The sequence below is a fragment of the Sebastes fasciatus genome, chromosome 7 (genome assembly GCF_043250625.1).
Source record: "Sebastes fasciatus isolate fSebFas1 chromosome 7, fSebFas1.pri, whole genome shotgun sequence".
NCBI classification, from domain to species: domain Eukaryota; kingdom Metazoa; phylum Chordata; class Actinopteri; order Perciformes; family Sebastidae; genus Sebastes; species Sebastes fasciatus.
In genome coordinates, this window is record NC_133801.1 from 36,300,856 (window position 1) to 36,317,211 (window position 16,356).

The window sequence follows — 16,356 nt, forward strand, 5'->3', positions numbered from 1 at the left end:
GAGCTCATAGTACCCTACTACCCCACTAGAGCACTGCGCTCACAGAATGCAGGGTTACTTGAGGTTCCTAGAGTCTCCAAAAGTAGAATGGGAGCAAGAGCCTTCAGCTATCAAGCTCCTCTTCTCTGGAACCAGCTCCCAGTTTCAGTCCGGGAGGCAGACACCGTCTCTACATTTAAGAGTAGGCTAAAGACTTTCCTCTTTGATAACGCTTATACTTAAGCTGCTATAGGCATAGACTGCCGGGGGACTTCCTATGACACACTGTCATAAGGAACTTCCTATGACACACTGAGCTCCCCTCTCCTTCTGTAGATACTCATGTCCCATGTCCATGTTGTTACTAACTTCATTCCTTCCCGGGAGTTCTTGTGCCTCCTTGTCTCGCAGCTAACTGTGGAGCGGGGTCACACCTGGAGCGAGGTCATACCTGGAGCGGGATCACACCGGGAGCGAGGTTATACCTGGAGCAGGGGTACACTTGGAGCAGGGTTTCACCTGGATCTTGGTGGTCTCCGGTATTGTGGCTGCATCTGCTGCCGCGTCGGTGCCTGCTTGACACCAACTGCTACCATCCCTAATTAACTACGTCTGTACGAGGGACTACCAATGCTAACGAGGGATTTCCAACACTTCTCAATCACTGCCAACGACATCATGAGCTCCCAGCAAGCATGCTGATGCTGCAGGAACCAACGCACGGGCATCGATCGCAGGGACGTCCCACACTACCAATGGACGTACTGAGGAGAGATGCTGGACAGTGCTGGCTTTCCGATAGTTGTATTATCACTCTTTCCATCCACCACTGTTGGTTTTGTGTTATCAGTCCTACTTGTGTTAGCTATTACAGCTGCTAGACTACTATTGTGGCTGCTTCTCTCTCTCTCTCTCTCTCTCTCTCTCTATCTTTCTCTCTCTCTCTCTCTCTCTCACTCCCTCTCTATCTATCTATCCCCCCAGCCGGTCTCGGCAGATGGCCGCCCGCCCTGCGCCCGGTTCTGCTCCAGGTTTCTTCCCAGTAATCGGGGAGTTTTTCCTGGCCACAGTGCGCTTGGTGGATCCTGTTGGGTCTCTAAACTATGGTGTACGGTCATAGACCTGCTCTATATATAAAGCGTCTTGAGATAACTTCTGTTGTGATTTGACGCTATACAAAAATAAATTGATTTGATTTGATTTGATTCTTTTGAGCGACTCAAGGCTAGCCTGATATGGCTCCTGTGTTGGCATATCCTGACCCCAGTAAACCATTTACTTTGGATACAGATGCGAGTGATGTGGGAATTGGGGCAGTGCTGTCTCAGGAGGAGGGGGGGCTGGAGAAAGTTGTGGCATACGCTAGCAGGGCCCTTACAAAACAAGAGCGTAAATATGCCACTACAAAAAAAGAACTTTTGAGCATGGTGACCTTCACAAAACACTTTAAACACTATTTGTTAGGAAAAGAGTTTGTTTTGCGAACTGACCATAACTCTCTGCGGTGGCTGCATAATGTTCAGGGCCTGGAGGGGCAGTTGGCCCGCTGGGTAGGACAGCTAGCCAATTTTCAATACAAGATCATTCATCGTCCGGCCAAACTACATACTAATGCTGATGCTCTCTCCAGGCTACCAGCTTTTCTAGAAAAAAAAACACAAGTTGATCAGAATCCTTCCCAGGGAATGATGGGCACGGTTACCCAAAAAGTGTGTGCAATGCAAGAGGCCTTGTCTTCTTTGGTGTCCTGTCAGGAAGGAGAGATAGATGAATTGACTCAGGCGCAGATGGATGACAGGGAGTTGAGACAGATAATTGACTGTAAAAAACAGGTTGATAGTCTTATGCCAGAAGACCCTGAACTGCGGAGATACGCCCCGGTATGGAATCAGCTTCAAATGCAGGGTTCTAGACTAGTGAGAATTCCTCCTGTCTATTCTGATGCTGCGTCCCAAGTGCAGGTGGTGCTGCCCCGGTCAATGGTGCCTAAAGTCTTAGAACAGCTGAATAGTGTTTCTACTGGAGGCCATTTGGGGATGCAGAAACTTTAGGGAAAGGTTAAGGACCGTTTCTATTGGCCAGGGTGGTTTGGAGACGTTAAGGCATGGGTAAGAGAATGTGTAGATTGTGCTTCCCGTAAGTCTTCAGGAAAACAGCCTTGTGCTCCTTTGCAGCCCTCATCTACTTCTAGGCCTTTTGAACGAGTGGCACTTGACATTCTTGGCCCTCTCCCAGAGACTCCTAGCAAAAATAAATACATTTTAGTTGACAGAGGCTTTTCCGCTCCCCAATCAGGAAGCATGCACCATTGCCAAAGTTTTGACAGAGGAGTGGGTTTGTCGCTTTGGGTCACCACGCAGTATCCACGCCGACCAAGGTTGCAACTTTGAGTCTACGCTGTTTAAAGAATTGTGTATACTTTTGCATATTCACAAGTCTCGCACTACCCCTTACCATCCCCAGTCTGATGGGTTGATTGAGCATTATAATCGTACCCTTTTGTCTATGCTGGCCCTCTTTGTGGAGGATAGTCAGTTGAACTGGGACACTCTCTTGCCTTATGTAATGTTGGCCTACTGCAGCAGTGTCCATGCTAGCACCTCTCACACTCCATATCAGGTCCTGTTTGGGCAAGAAATTGTCTTGCCTGTTGACATCATGTTAAATGTAGGCAACCAAGAGTAATTTGCCTCAGTGACCGATTATGTGTCTAAGCTGAGAGACACGTTGTCTACTGTGATAGAGGCAGTTAAAGGGCACCAGGCCAGGGCATCAGAACGGCAGAAAACGTCCTATGATTTTAGGGCAAATTTCCAGGATTATTCTGAGGGAGAACTGGTCTGGGTGCAGAATAAGGCTAAGAAGCGTGGGGTGAGTCCCAAACTGCAGAGGCGGTACAAAGGTCAATTTAGGGTAACTGAAGTGCTGTATAGGCTAGTGCCAGTAGAGGGAGGTACAGAGAGTGTTGTTCATTTCAACCGACTTAAGCCCTTTACTTCTCCTTTTACAGTACCATCCCCTCCAGCTTCAGGGTCCAGGGGCAAGGAACAGACGAGCCCTCCGACCAGGTCCCCCCGGTGTCGACGCTCTGGGGTACAGTTTGGTGCCAGTTGGGTCCACTTTCGCCAGCACGGCCGGGATGTCCCTGAATGAGGGAGGACGCCACCAGCAAGTCGGGAGAACCTGAACCCTGTTGTGGAGGATGCTGGAAGAACCGAGAGAGCCCCACAAGGAAACCTACCTGCCGTTGAACCAGCCTCTTCTTGTGAGGACCCATCCGTCTTTCCATCAGGGTCTTCTTCAGAGGCAGTGACTGTAACCTGTTTGGGACAACAGGAGGACCAAGCGTCGGTAGCACCATCAGCTGAAGGTGGACGTCCAGGCGACAGCGGAAGCTACCTGTGTGGTCTCGAGATTACCAGATGTCACCATAGTGACTCGAGGACGAGTCCTTTTTGGTCAAGAGGATGGGAAAGTGTGATGTGAATGGGCTGATGAACTGAATGGACAACAGGTGTGCCTGATTGCAGGCGAGAGACAAAATTGCGAGAGACAAAAGGCAGTCGAGACAGGGGAGTCGAGGTTGGAGCATCTGTTAACGGCGGCTTGGCACTCTGCAGGCGGGAGGGATCGTTCGTAGCTGTTAGAGCTGCCGGCGAGGAAGTCAGCCAGATAGGGGGTTAGTGGTTCCAGTGTGAGGAGGGGAGGTTTGTTGCTTCCTGTATGTAGCCATAGAGAGTGCAGTAGCCGCCAGCGCTCCCTGTGCTGACCCACTGAAGCAGCACCGACGCCCAGCAGCCACCCTCGCTTGTGCGGGTTCACCACAGCGACGACAACGCCAGCTGTGTTCCATCCACGTCCACGCCGTTTAACGCAGCCGCTCCCCGGGGAGTTGGACGGCGTCCCAAGCGGGGGAGGTTCTCGTCAACCGGGCGAGCTAAGTACATTTATTTAGATAGTATTGTGTTCTATGTTTAGACATTTTTTAATAGTGGGGAGGGATAGCAGCTGGGAAGATCAGTCACGATCCTGAATCCGGAGCTCTTACCTTAAAGTGGTGACTTGTGTATTGCCGTGAGTGTGCAGTGTGGGTTGACCAGTGTTAAATTGCAGTGCCTCCAGTAGAGGGTGATAGCGTGCTGTGTCCGAGTGGTGTGCCTTAAGTTAGTTGTCTAGCCCTGTGTTAACTGTGTGATTTCACATCTGTAAGAGCTTTGGATGCTCAGTGGACTTACAGGTCCCTCCGCGTATCTCTCCTCCCTTTTTATGAATTGTTAGGTTTTGATAATAAAGATTGACTATATTTGGTATACATCTGTATTCTGTTGTTATTTGAAGGTTCTGACTTAGTGGCAGTGTTTTCCTGCTACATCCAAACGAAACCCATATTTATTACACTATTATGAAGCATGTCACTGCACAGTCCTCACAGCCTACTCAGAGTGATACAATCCCAAACTAAGCTAAGCATTTTCGCTTTCAAGCAGATGGCAAGCCAATTTGTCACCGTTGTAATAGGGCAGGCCATATTGCTAGGTTTTGTAGAGTTCACTTAACAGCTTCTAATACTCATAGAGGCTCTGGCTCTGAAGTTAAGGTCCACAGTCAGGTAGTGGGAGGGGGCCTGACTGACTACCAGCCGTCGGGAAACCAGACCCCTCTGGTGCAGAGAGCCAGCCACCAGAAAAGGGTATTGTGGGCTCACCTGAAGATCAAATGGAAGATCCCTCTCGACTTATTGGAGACTGCCCAGTGGTGGAGATCAGCATGGGTGGGGTTATGGTACCCTGCCTCTTGGATACTAGCTCAATGGTCACCACGATCAGAGAAAGATTTTTTCGAGAAGCACTTCAAGTCACAGGGTGTCGGGCTGCTGAAGAGATGTCACTGGTTATGCCTTAAGGCTGCTAATAGACTAAAAATCCCCTACAAGGTTACATGGAGCTCGATATCACTGTTTTGGGAAAGACCAGACTCTGACATGAACGGGCGTGTTGGTTTTAGAGGACCCCCAGGGTGAGCCCACGCAACAACAAAAGGCCATGCCGGATCTCTTAGGAATGAACATCATTGGCTGCTGTTACCGTCTGCTCTTTGAACAGTTTGGCCATAGTCTTTATCAGTCAACTGTCCTCCAAGCTGCCAGTAAGGAGTGGAAGAAAACACTTTTCACGTGTCAGCGCATCGAGGCTTCGAGCACACAGGGGTACTTGGGTAAAGCCAAAGTTCATGGTCGAGCCATCCATGTTCCTGCTGGTTCCGTGAAGTGGATTCTGCTGCCAACGTCACCCTCCCCTCAGTACTGCTTGAACCCCTAACGACAGGAAATACTCTCCCGGCAGGCATTCTCTTGTCTTCAGCCCTTCTTTCTGTCCACAAGGGCAGCGTTGAAATCCCTGGGCACGGAAGATGTTTGTTTCCAGCCTCACACACAGCTAGGTGAACTGCACATGGTTGACCCACTACAATCAGGAAGCACAGTCCTCATGGAGGACAGAGGACCAGAACACTATAGCAATGTTTCAACAAGTGAGTGCAGTGAGTCCCCCACCCATTGATCTGTCCAGTTTGTCATAGTCTAACCTCTCCTCTGAACAGACACATCGAGGAATAGAGCTTTTGCAGAAGCATGGAACAGTTTTCAGTCAGGGAGAGGGAGACCTGGGATGTACTACACTGGTGAAGCATGAGATTCCTTTGGTGGACAATGCTCCAGTGAGGCAACGCTACCGCAGGCAACTGGAGAGATCAGGCTTTGTGTGGACTACCGGTTGCTCAATGCCAAGACAAGAAAGGATGCTTATCCCCTGTCCAGAATTGAGGAATCTCTGGAAGCTCTCACAGGGGTAGGGACCTATCATTTCTGGTGGCAAAGACAATGAACTATGCTTCTCAGGATCCTTGAGTCATGCAGCCATTGGCTGTGGACTAAGCTCAGTAGCCATTGGCTACGGTAGCATTCACACAGAGGTGTGAAATTCACCCAGGACAAAACTAGAGGAATCTCTTTGTTCCGCCTCTTTCTGCTCTTCACCTTCTCACTCCTGACCTGTGGAGGTGAGCTGCTGCTCTCCAGACCAGAAGCAGCTCTGCTCTCTGATCTATGATCTGATCTATGGCCTGTTAGGAAACAGCCATAGGAACACAAGGAACCTCTAAAGCAGAGGACGCGAGAGCCTGCCTTTTCACCAACTAACTTCCAGCAACAACCGCAAGGAAGTTAGCACCAAGCTATCAAGCTACTGGGAAGAAGTATTGGAGCGATCAGCTTCCTCCGATCAGCAAAGACGACATCTTTGACTTGGAACCACAACTTCAACACATGGAATTACAAACCCTTTTCTTCCATGGACTGGTAACGTACAGGGCTTACTTTAGCAGTAGCAATAACACATGGCTGAGCAAAACTGTTCAACTTTGATTTCTAGAATGTACCTGTATTAATATGTTTAATGTTATTCATTGAGTTTCACTGTTGTGATATTAGTTGTAGTTATTTGTATTTGGGGTATCTGGCTTCGCCACATCTGATGTGTTTAGTTTATGCTTCACATAGACAAGGTCTTGCATGCAAACTAACCATCTTTTTTAACCCACTGCATTATCTGACACACATTAAGATCACATACATAAACTGTGAATTAGTTAAATATAAACATACAACTTCAGATAATCTTAAACCCCACATCACCCCCCTCTCTGTCCTTCCTGAGCACATGTCTTCCGAAGAACAAAGAGGCCATGTGGTGACATGTTGGTGGCCATCTTTGATTCCGCCATCTTTGTAGTTTTACAGTGCTCGCCCCTTTTGTCTGTAGGCAGACATCTTGAGACAAGAAGCCATCTTGTCTCTCTCCCTCTCTCTCTCTCTCTCTCTCTCTCTCTCCCTCTCACACACGCACACACACACACGCACACACATGATTACACACTGTGTTTGGTTTGTTTAGTTTAGTTATTTAGTTAGATTAATATTGTGTTTTAAACCTTTATTATCTTGTAAATAAATGTTTGTGGAATATACACGCTGGTCTGGTTAATGTTGTACAAGAGTGAATAATGCCAACCTCTGCTATGTCAAGAACTCCGATATCCTTCAACCTTTACTATCTATTTTGGTTATAGTTATTAATTTAATTATTAATCAATGTTCCAAATTGATAGTTTAGCATATATAATGAGACTATATTAAAGTTTTGGTTATTGGTCCCTGATTCCAGGGCGGTGCCCCGTTTATTATTAATCTTTATTAATATGAATAATTCTATTATTATTTATTAATTAATTTGCTAATAACCAAACCTGTTACTGCCAAATCCCTACACAGGTGCTCAGTGGTTTTCAACATTGGACCTCGCAAGTGGGTACAACCAAGTGCCTGTGGCAGAGAAGGATAAAGCAAAGACTGCTTTTTGTACACCCTTCAGACTATTCGAGTTCAATTGGATGCCGTTTGGGCTATGTAGTGCCCCCAGTACCTTTCAAAGGTTGAAGGAGTGCATCTTTGGAGACCAGAGCTTTCAGTCTTCACTGTTGTATTTAGATAACATTGTCAGTTTTTTATCTTCCTTCGACCAGCATCTCCAATGCCTTGACCTGGTACTGGCCCATCTCAAAGAACACAATCTGAAATTGAAGCTACAGAAATGTCCCTTCTTTCAATCTGAGGTCAAATACCTGCACCATGTAATTTCAGCATCTGGCGTTGCCATCAATCCATCCAAGATCAGTGCAGTGACCGAATTGGCATGACCTACCACTTGCATAGAGCTACAGTCATTCCTGGGGTTCGCCTCCTACTACCGTCGTTTTGTGGAGGGTTTTGCAAAGTATGCTGCTCCACTCTACCGGTTAGTGGCTGCAATGGAGGGCACCAAGAAGAAACGCAAAGTCCTGGGGAAAGGTGTCATAGGCGACCGCTGGAACGATGAGTGTGAACACTCATTTCAGACAATCAAGAAGTTACTCGTAAATGCACCAGTTCTGGGGTACTCTGATTTCACTAAACCCTTTGTCTTTGAAATATACACCAGTCATGCTGGATTTGGAGCTGTGTTATCTCAGGACCATTATGGGAAACAACGACCAATTGCTTTCGCAAGTAGGGGCCTCAGACCCACCGAAAGAAATATGTCCAACTACAGCTCCAGAAAGCTGGAATTCCTGGCATTGTAATGCAAGGCAGTGACCCCAAAATGTCGAGAGTATCTGCTAGGAAACAAATTTGTAGTGTTCACTGATAACAAACCCCTCAGTTATCTACAGTGAGCTAAACTGGGGGCTGTAGAGCAACGGTGGGCATCAGAGTTGGCAGTCTTTGATTTGAAATCAAGTACCAACCAGGACCCTCCAACCGAAATGCAGATGCCTTGTCACGCCAGTTGCATCCCCAGAGCATCTGCTCTTTATTCCCTGGCTTGAATTTGCCACATGAATTCCACAAACAAACACAGGGTATACCTCAAGTGTCCCATGCAGTCGCTGTCTATTTTTGGCCATTCATGGGACGAGACATTGAGAGATATTGTCAGGAGTGTTACCATTGCATGCTGTCCAAAGCAGTACAACCAAAAATCGGTATATTCAGGGGTGGTCTGTAGGCCTCTAAACCATTGGAAGTCATTGCCATTGATTTCACCTTATTGGATAAGGCCAATGATGGAGGGGAGAATGTGCTGGTGGTCACAGGTGTGTTTTCTAAATTTGCTCAGGCATAGCCAACACCAGATCAGTGGGCCAGTACGGTTGCCCGAGTACTGACAGAAAAGTGGTTCTGCATCTACGGTGTACACAAGCGTATTCAAAGCGATCAAGGTATGAGTTTCGAAGGAGATCTATTGAAACGACTATGCCACCTGTATGGAATCGAAAAAAGCAGAACCACGCCGTACCATCCAGAGGGCAATGGACAATGTGAAAGATTTAATCGAATATTGCATGATTTGTTACGCACCCTTCCCCAGGAGAAAAAAAGAAAATGGCCGCAATACCTACCTCAGGTCCTCTATACCTATAATACAACAGAACACCAATCTACTGGTTATTCACCATACAAACTCATGTTTGGTCAGAAGGCTCAGTTGCCTGTGGATTTTCTGTTGGGGGCACCACAGGAGGAACACATACCGAGTTCAACAGAGGATTGGATGGATGAACATCAAAATTGTCTGAGTTCAGTCTATCTTCGTGTGAAGGAGCAGCTCCAGCAGGCAGCAAAACGGAGAAATAGACACCATGAGCCAACAGCAACTTCCCTTCTTGCTCCTGGGACACTTGTCTACAGGAAAAGTCATCCCACGGGGCGTCACTTAATTCAGGACGCCTGTTACCCAGTTGTCTATGTAATTGTCAAAAACATGGATGAGGAAGGAAGGGTCTACAAAATATGCCCCAGAGATAGTGCTGCTCCAGAGAAGAATCTCAACAGGTCGGAAGAGTGTTACCAACTGCTATCGCCAGCATGCCTATAACACAAACCCAACCTGTACCTGACTTGGGCCTGACAGATGACCCACCTCGACACTCAAACTCCAATACAGTGGACGACGACAGCGATGCACAGGGAGTTGTACTTATTATGGAGCCCGAGCAGCGGTGAGATCAGGCCCCCTACCCCATTCTCCTTGAGCCAGTTTTACAAACGACGAGCAGAGAATCACTTAGCCGTGACACCCCACAATCAGTTCTGGATCAGGACAAGGAAAACGGCCCTAACAAAAGTGAAAATGTTGTAACAACCGGGGAGCCTAACATGGCGCAAAGGCATTAGCAGAGCAGGGCAGCATACTAATCTCTTTCAACTTCCAAGGTCAGTTATTCAAACGCTCACAACCTCAGATAGAACCTCACAGGTACCCCACGCTGTGAACAACCAAGTAGTTCAAGAAGTGTTTAGACCCTGGTTGTTATATGTCACCGGGACAGTGACCTTTCAAAATAGGGGCCATTGTAACAGGGATGCCTGTTACCTTGGCTGTCCAAAGATGCACTGCGAAATAATGGCTTTTTCAAATTACTGCTTACTGACACCATACCCCTAGGTTCTAACTAGACCCTGTTCATACAGAGAAATGCAGGATGCTAGGGACCAAAGTTAACGACATTTAGCTTATTTTCCTGAGTTTACAGCACATTGACTGTTAAGTCTCTTTTAACAAACATGTTGGTAATAGCAGCAGGCAGCAAACAAATAAAAAACACACTGTAAACCATGCTAACGTTGCCTGCCAAGCACCAACAAGCACAACAGTAAGCTAGCTACTGACAAAGTCAGCAACTAAGCCAGCTGGTAAAGAAAGTGGAACTTCCAGCAAAGAGACAGATATTTAACTAAAACCAAAGCTAAAAGAAGAGTGAATATTGAGCTAACCCTGCTCATGACGACAGGAACGTGACTTCAGTGGGATGATAGTGTTGCTCGTTGTCTGCTGAAAGTGTCAGTAAGAGACTGTTAGCTAACAGATTAGCATAACTTTATGGGGTGATAGTTTAGGAAAAAAAGAACAGGTAATAAATAATCAATCAATACAAATAAAACAATAATCAATAAAGGTAAACAATAATCAAATGAATGATAGCTGAATTCTATTTAACTGCTTTGATTTTAGGATCCAGGTATTGTGCACGCTGGATTACTGTCACTATCACTGGGACACTTGAATATCACAGAGCCATCGTTATTGTTATTAGTTACACCTGAGCTTTTCCCACTATGACAAGGCAAAATATTTGCTGTGAAAAAGGCCTATCTTGGTTATTCATTTTGAATAAATGGAGAACGGCCCTGGTCCTGTCATCAGCGTGGGAAGCAATGAGTTACCTTGAAGCCATGGTGCCAAGTATAAACTGTGTGATTTCATAAGAATATGGGATTATTAGAAACTGGCCAAAACATATTGTCTGGGTTTGTCAATTGGCTTTGATATTGATATAATTTTGTAGTAACCACAGGTTATTTTTATGCCATATGTTGGGACCCACCATCAAGATGGTGGCCCACATGAACCCAGTCACATGATCCTTGACCCATGGACTCAGTAAACCACTGGCTACTGTAGCATGATTACTCATTCACCCCTACTTGTGAAATTCAACCAGGAGAAAAGCAAAGGGACCCCCTGTGTTCTCTCTTTTCTCTTCTCTTTCCTTTTGGCCCTGCAGCAGAACCAGCTGCCCTGCAGGGGGCCAACTCCTGCCTTTACATCCAGCTCTCCCTACAGACCAGAAACTGCAGAAGCGGCTCTGCTCTGGATATGTCTTGTTAGCAAACAGACATATACACAAGGAACTTCTAAACAGAAGACGCGAGAGCCTGCATTTTGATCAGCTAACTTCATCAACAAGAGCTGGGAAGTTAGCTGCTAGGAACAAAGGATTGGAGCGACCTGTATCCTCCAATCTGCACGACTGCATTTGAGCACGGCAAGGACAACATCTTTGACATTGGAACCACCAGCTTGCTTTCTCCAACCCCTAAACTTGGAATTGCCACCTTTTCTTCCATGGATTGGTAATGTACCAGGCTTACTTTAGCATTAGCAATTACACACGGCTGAGCAGGACTATTCAACTTTGATTTCTTTGAATGTACCTGTATTGATATGTTTAATGTTATTCATTGAGTTTTACTGTTGTGATATTGTTGTAGTTTGCTTTGCCACATAGACAAAGGGTCTTGCTTGCAAACTAACCATCTTTACTAACCCAATGCATTATCTGACACACATTTTAAGATCACATACATAAACTGTGAATGGTTTTAAACATAAACATACACATTCAGAAAATCTCAACCCCCACATCACACCCCCCTTTGTTCTTCCTGAGCTTCTTTGTGCTCCCAAGAACAAAGAGGCCATGGGGTGACATCCTGGCAGCCATCTTTGATCCAGCTATCTTTGTAGTTTTACAGAGTCAGCCATATTGGCTGTAGGCCATGCAGACATCTTCAGACAAGTAGCCAGCCATCTTGTCTCTCTCTTTCCCTCTCTATCTATCTCTCATTTTTGTGATCATTTTTAATTACTTTTGATAGACATTTTAATGTCTTTTTGAGCTTATGTACCAATGTAATTCGGTGCCCTGTTATTATTAATATATATATTGATAATTTATTATTATTAAGTTTATTGATATTAATAATTATCTTTCATATTTTCTAATAACCAGACCAGCTCCTATCTGCATCCCCAACATTATGGTGCCCCGTGTGAGGCATATTGTTGTTGGCAAATTATTCAGAATTCGACATATCAATATAAATTTCAGCATATTATTGGTTAAATCCAAAATTTCATATTCCACTTCTAAACAAACCAAAAGTGTTTACATTCTATACCACTAGTCTTCCACAGGAGTAGACATCCAGTTGTACTTATAAACAAGTACATTGGGGTGAGAATTGTAATTTGCGAAATTTTGATTATTAAGCCTTTATAGTGTTCATTTTAAGAACTTGATTTTGCTACTAATTCAAGTTAACCTCTGTAGAGTTTAGAATGTTGGTTCAGCTTTTTTATACCACGTATTCAGTGCAATCTAGTCAAGTTGTCTTAATTTGCTGTTAGTTCAAGTGTTCCTTTAAGACACAGCGCGCCACCGGCCCTGTGTAACATAGAGAGCTTGTACCTGGCTGTAACTGCCACACATTCCAGCCTGTGTGGGTTAAATAGAGCCTGAGTTAGAGCCATAGTGTGCTACCAGCCCTGTGATATAAGTTTGCACCTAGCTGTTACTTCCACGTGTTCCAGTTTCAGTCACCCTTAAGAGACATCATCACAACTGTTACTGCCCTGCATCTCAATTAGTGCATGTCGTAAGTGTGTAAGCAAACATTTTGTAAACCTGTGTTAGCACCAAGCTATCAACAAAGTATTGGAACGACCTGCTTCCTCCAATCTGCACGACTGGATTTGAGAACAGCAAAGAAACCACCAACCTGCTTTCTCCATCCCCTCCAACTTGGAATTGCCACCTTTTCTTCCATGGTAATGTACTGGGCTTACCTGAGCATTAGCAATTGCGCACGGCTTAGCAAGACTGTTCAACTTTGATTTCTGTGAATGTACCTGTATTGATATGTTTAATGTTATTCATTGAGTTTTACTGTTGTGATATTGTTGCAGTTTGCTTTGCCACATCTGATGTGTTAAGTTATGCCACATAGACAAAGGTTCTTGCATGCAAACTAACCATCTTTTCTAACCCAATGCATTATCTGACACACATTAAGATCACATACATATGTGGGCGGCTGTGGCTCAGAGGGCAGAGCAGGTTGTCCACCAATCGGAAGGTCGGTGGTTCGATCCCCGGCTGCTCCGGGTTACATGTCGATGTGTCCTTGAGCAAGACACTAAACCCCAAATTGCTCCCGAAGGCATAGCCATCGGTGTGTGAATGAGAATTTAGATTAGATCCTGATGGGCAAAGTTAGCACCTTAGTAGCCTCTGTCATCAGTGTATGAATGTGTGTGTGAATGGGTGAGTACTGACATGTAGTGTAAAGCGCTTTGAGTGGTCGGAAGACTAGAAAAGCGCAATATAAATGCAAGTCTATTTATCATTTACATAAACTGTGAATTGGTTTCAAACATAAACATATACATTCAGAGAATTTCAACCCCCATATCAACCTCTTTGTTCTTCCTGAGCACAGAGTCAGCCATATTGTCTGTAGGCAATGCATCAATCTTGTCTCTCTCTCTCTCTCTCTCTCTCTCTCTCTCTCTCTCTCTCTCTCTTACACACACACACACACACACACATGCTCACACACGTGTTTGGTTTGTTTAGTTTAGTTATTTCGTTCGATTAATATTGTGTTTAACACCTTTATTATCTTGTAAATAAATGTTTGTGGATTACACATGCTGGTCTGTTTAATATTGTACAAGAGTGAATAATGCCAACCGCTGATGTGTCAAGAACCCCACAATCCTTCAACCTTTACTATCTACTGATATAGTGATTTTTGGTTATAGTTATCAATTTAATATCAATCGAAGTTCCAAATTGATACTTAGTTCATAATTGATACTTAATGAGACTTATCTATGATACAACATTAATTTGCTATCATTTCGCTTTGTTTCAAAGAGTGGTGCCCCGAGGATGATTTAATATACATTAAATCTTATTACTGAATATAATTGATCATTATTTTGATAATTAATAATTACTTTTGATTGCCATTTAAATGTCTTTTTGAGCTTATGCACCAATGTAATTTGGTGCCCTGTTATTATTAATATATATTGATAATTTATTAATATTAAGTGTATTGATATTAATAATTATCTGTATTTTTTCTAATAACCAGTCCAGCTCCTATCTGCGTCCCCAACACACACATTGATAACTTGTCTGCTTAACCGCTTCCACAAATACTGCAACAGGATCCCATCTCCCTACTGAAATATTAGTTAATGACAAACATCACGCTGCATGACGATAGCATGTAAATAATGTATCTCTGGAGGAATCGGGCCCGGATCAAACAGATCTGACTTGGGCCAAACACTTCATATAAGGGTAAGAACATCCCAGAGATGTAGGTCATTGAAGTTGTACGATAATATGAACAGAAACCTAAAGCTTGTTCAACTTTTCTGACTGATGAAGACATTCTTAGGTGAGCGTAGGGCTCTTTTACTGTGATGGTTGGATTTATATTCAGTTACAGTGCAAATAGAAGGAAAGACAAAATAGTATAATTTGTTCTTACAAGGTTCAACTTTTTCTCTCAATTGTTAAGAATGTATCTGGTATGCTGGTCTTTTATCTTATCAGTTAAGTTCTGTTCTTATTCTAATCCTACTTAAATTGTCACTGTGTATTTTTGAGGATGTATTTTAGTGTGTAACTTATTTTCTCTTTAACAGGTTTGCTCTAGTGCACAGTTTCAAAATGCAGAATCTGACTGAATTTCCAGGCAATGCAACTTCCCACAATAGCCTGGCTGTGATCATCAAGGTGTGTGTGGTTATCCCCTTCTTCTGTGTCTTCCTCTGCTGTATTGCTGTCATGCTGCACATCTTTGCATCTCACAGGCAGTACCTGGACACCACACGCTACATCCTGTTTGCCTACATGCTGATCAATGACACTCTCCAGCTCTTGTCCTCTGTGCTGCTCTTTCTTTTTGTCATGGGCCAGGTGAAATTTGCCATTGTCTTCTGTGTTCCTCTGCTGTTCATTTCCACTGCCGCTTTCCAGAACACACCTTTAATCCTGGCCACCATGTCACTGGAGCGGTATGTTGCCATCTTCTATCCCCTGCAGCGCCCGGCCGCCTGGCGCTCAGACCGTATCTGGATCATTATTCTGTCCCTTTGGCTCATCAGCTGTATTTCCCCTATGATTAACTACTCCATCAGGGAAAGTGACCCTGCTGTGGATATTCTCTCTACCCCTTTCCTTTGCAAAACTGCCGTTATCAACTCATCTCCAATCCAGGCACTGTTCCGAGCCACTGTAAATATTCTCTTCTTTGCAGTGGTGGCTGTTGTCATCCTCTTTACATATGTGAGAATCCTGCTGGAAACCAGGAAGCTGAGGCAGGATAAAGTGTCTGTGAGCAAAGCCATGCACACTGTGCTACTACACGGCTTTCAGCTGCTGCTGTGCATGTTGGCCTTCACTGTCCCCGTCACTGAAACTCTCATAGTGCTGCATGCCAACTGGTTAAAAGAGGACATCGCCTTTTTTAATTATTTCTGTTTCATTCTCACTCCACGCTTTCTCAGCCCGCTCATCTACGGCTTTAGAGATCAGAGTCTCAGGGGCTGCATCAGGAGAACATTTCTCTGCTGCTCAGACAAAGTCAAACCAGTTATGAGATGCAAGCTGCAGGACATCTTGTCTGCTTCTTGAACTGGCTCTCAGACCTAATGCACACATGTAAAAGATGTATTTGTGATGTGTAAACAGGGTTTCTGCATGTCTTGTAAGCTCTCAAAAAGCATTGAGTACAGTTTCCTGAAAAAAGGCCTTAAAAGGTATTGAAAAGCCTTAAATTTAATTAACAAACCATATCTTTTATTGCCTGCTGCAGTCAGTAATGTTAGTTATGTATTGCTGTTGAACGAAGTCGGAAAAGTGGGATTATTTTGACGGTGTATTGTGCAGGCTGGAAGTGGTTCAATCCTTTTTTGTGGAGTCTCAGTTGGCACCATCAGACCTGCAGCAAACACTGTGACAACTGCTGTTAAACATAAACCAGGCAGTGACTGTATTTCTGTGCCAGAAATCAATAAAGATTACTCAACTCAGAGGGGGAATTTAAGGTATCTTGCATAAAGTCTGGCAGGTGCTGCTGGGATTCAACCTTTCATACTCTCAATAAGCATGCATGAAGATAATGCTTCCAGCCTTCTG

At 44.6% G+C, this 16,356-nt stretch overlaps 1 protein-coding gene across 1 annotated transcript; it reads left to right on the top strand.

The window, feature by feature from the left end:
* Positions 1 to 14,784: 14,784 nt before the first annotated feature.
* On the top strand, positions 14,785 to 15,852 carry LOC141770711 (odorant receptor 131-2-like). The gene has a single exon (XM_074640557.1). It carries the CDS (start codon positions 14,887 to 14,889, stop codon positions 15,850 to 15,852), a length of 966 nt encoding a protein of 321 aa, XP_074496658.1. The 5' UTR covers positions 14,785 to 14,886.
* The last annotated feature ends 504 nt before the right edge of the window (positions 15,853 to 16,356 follow it).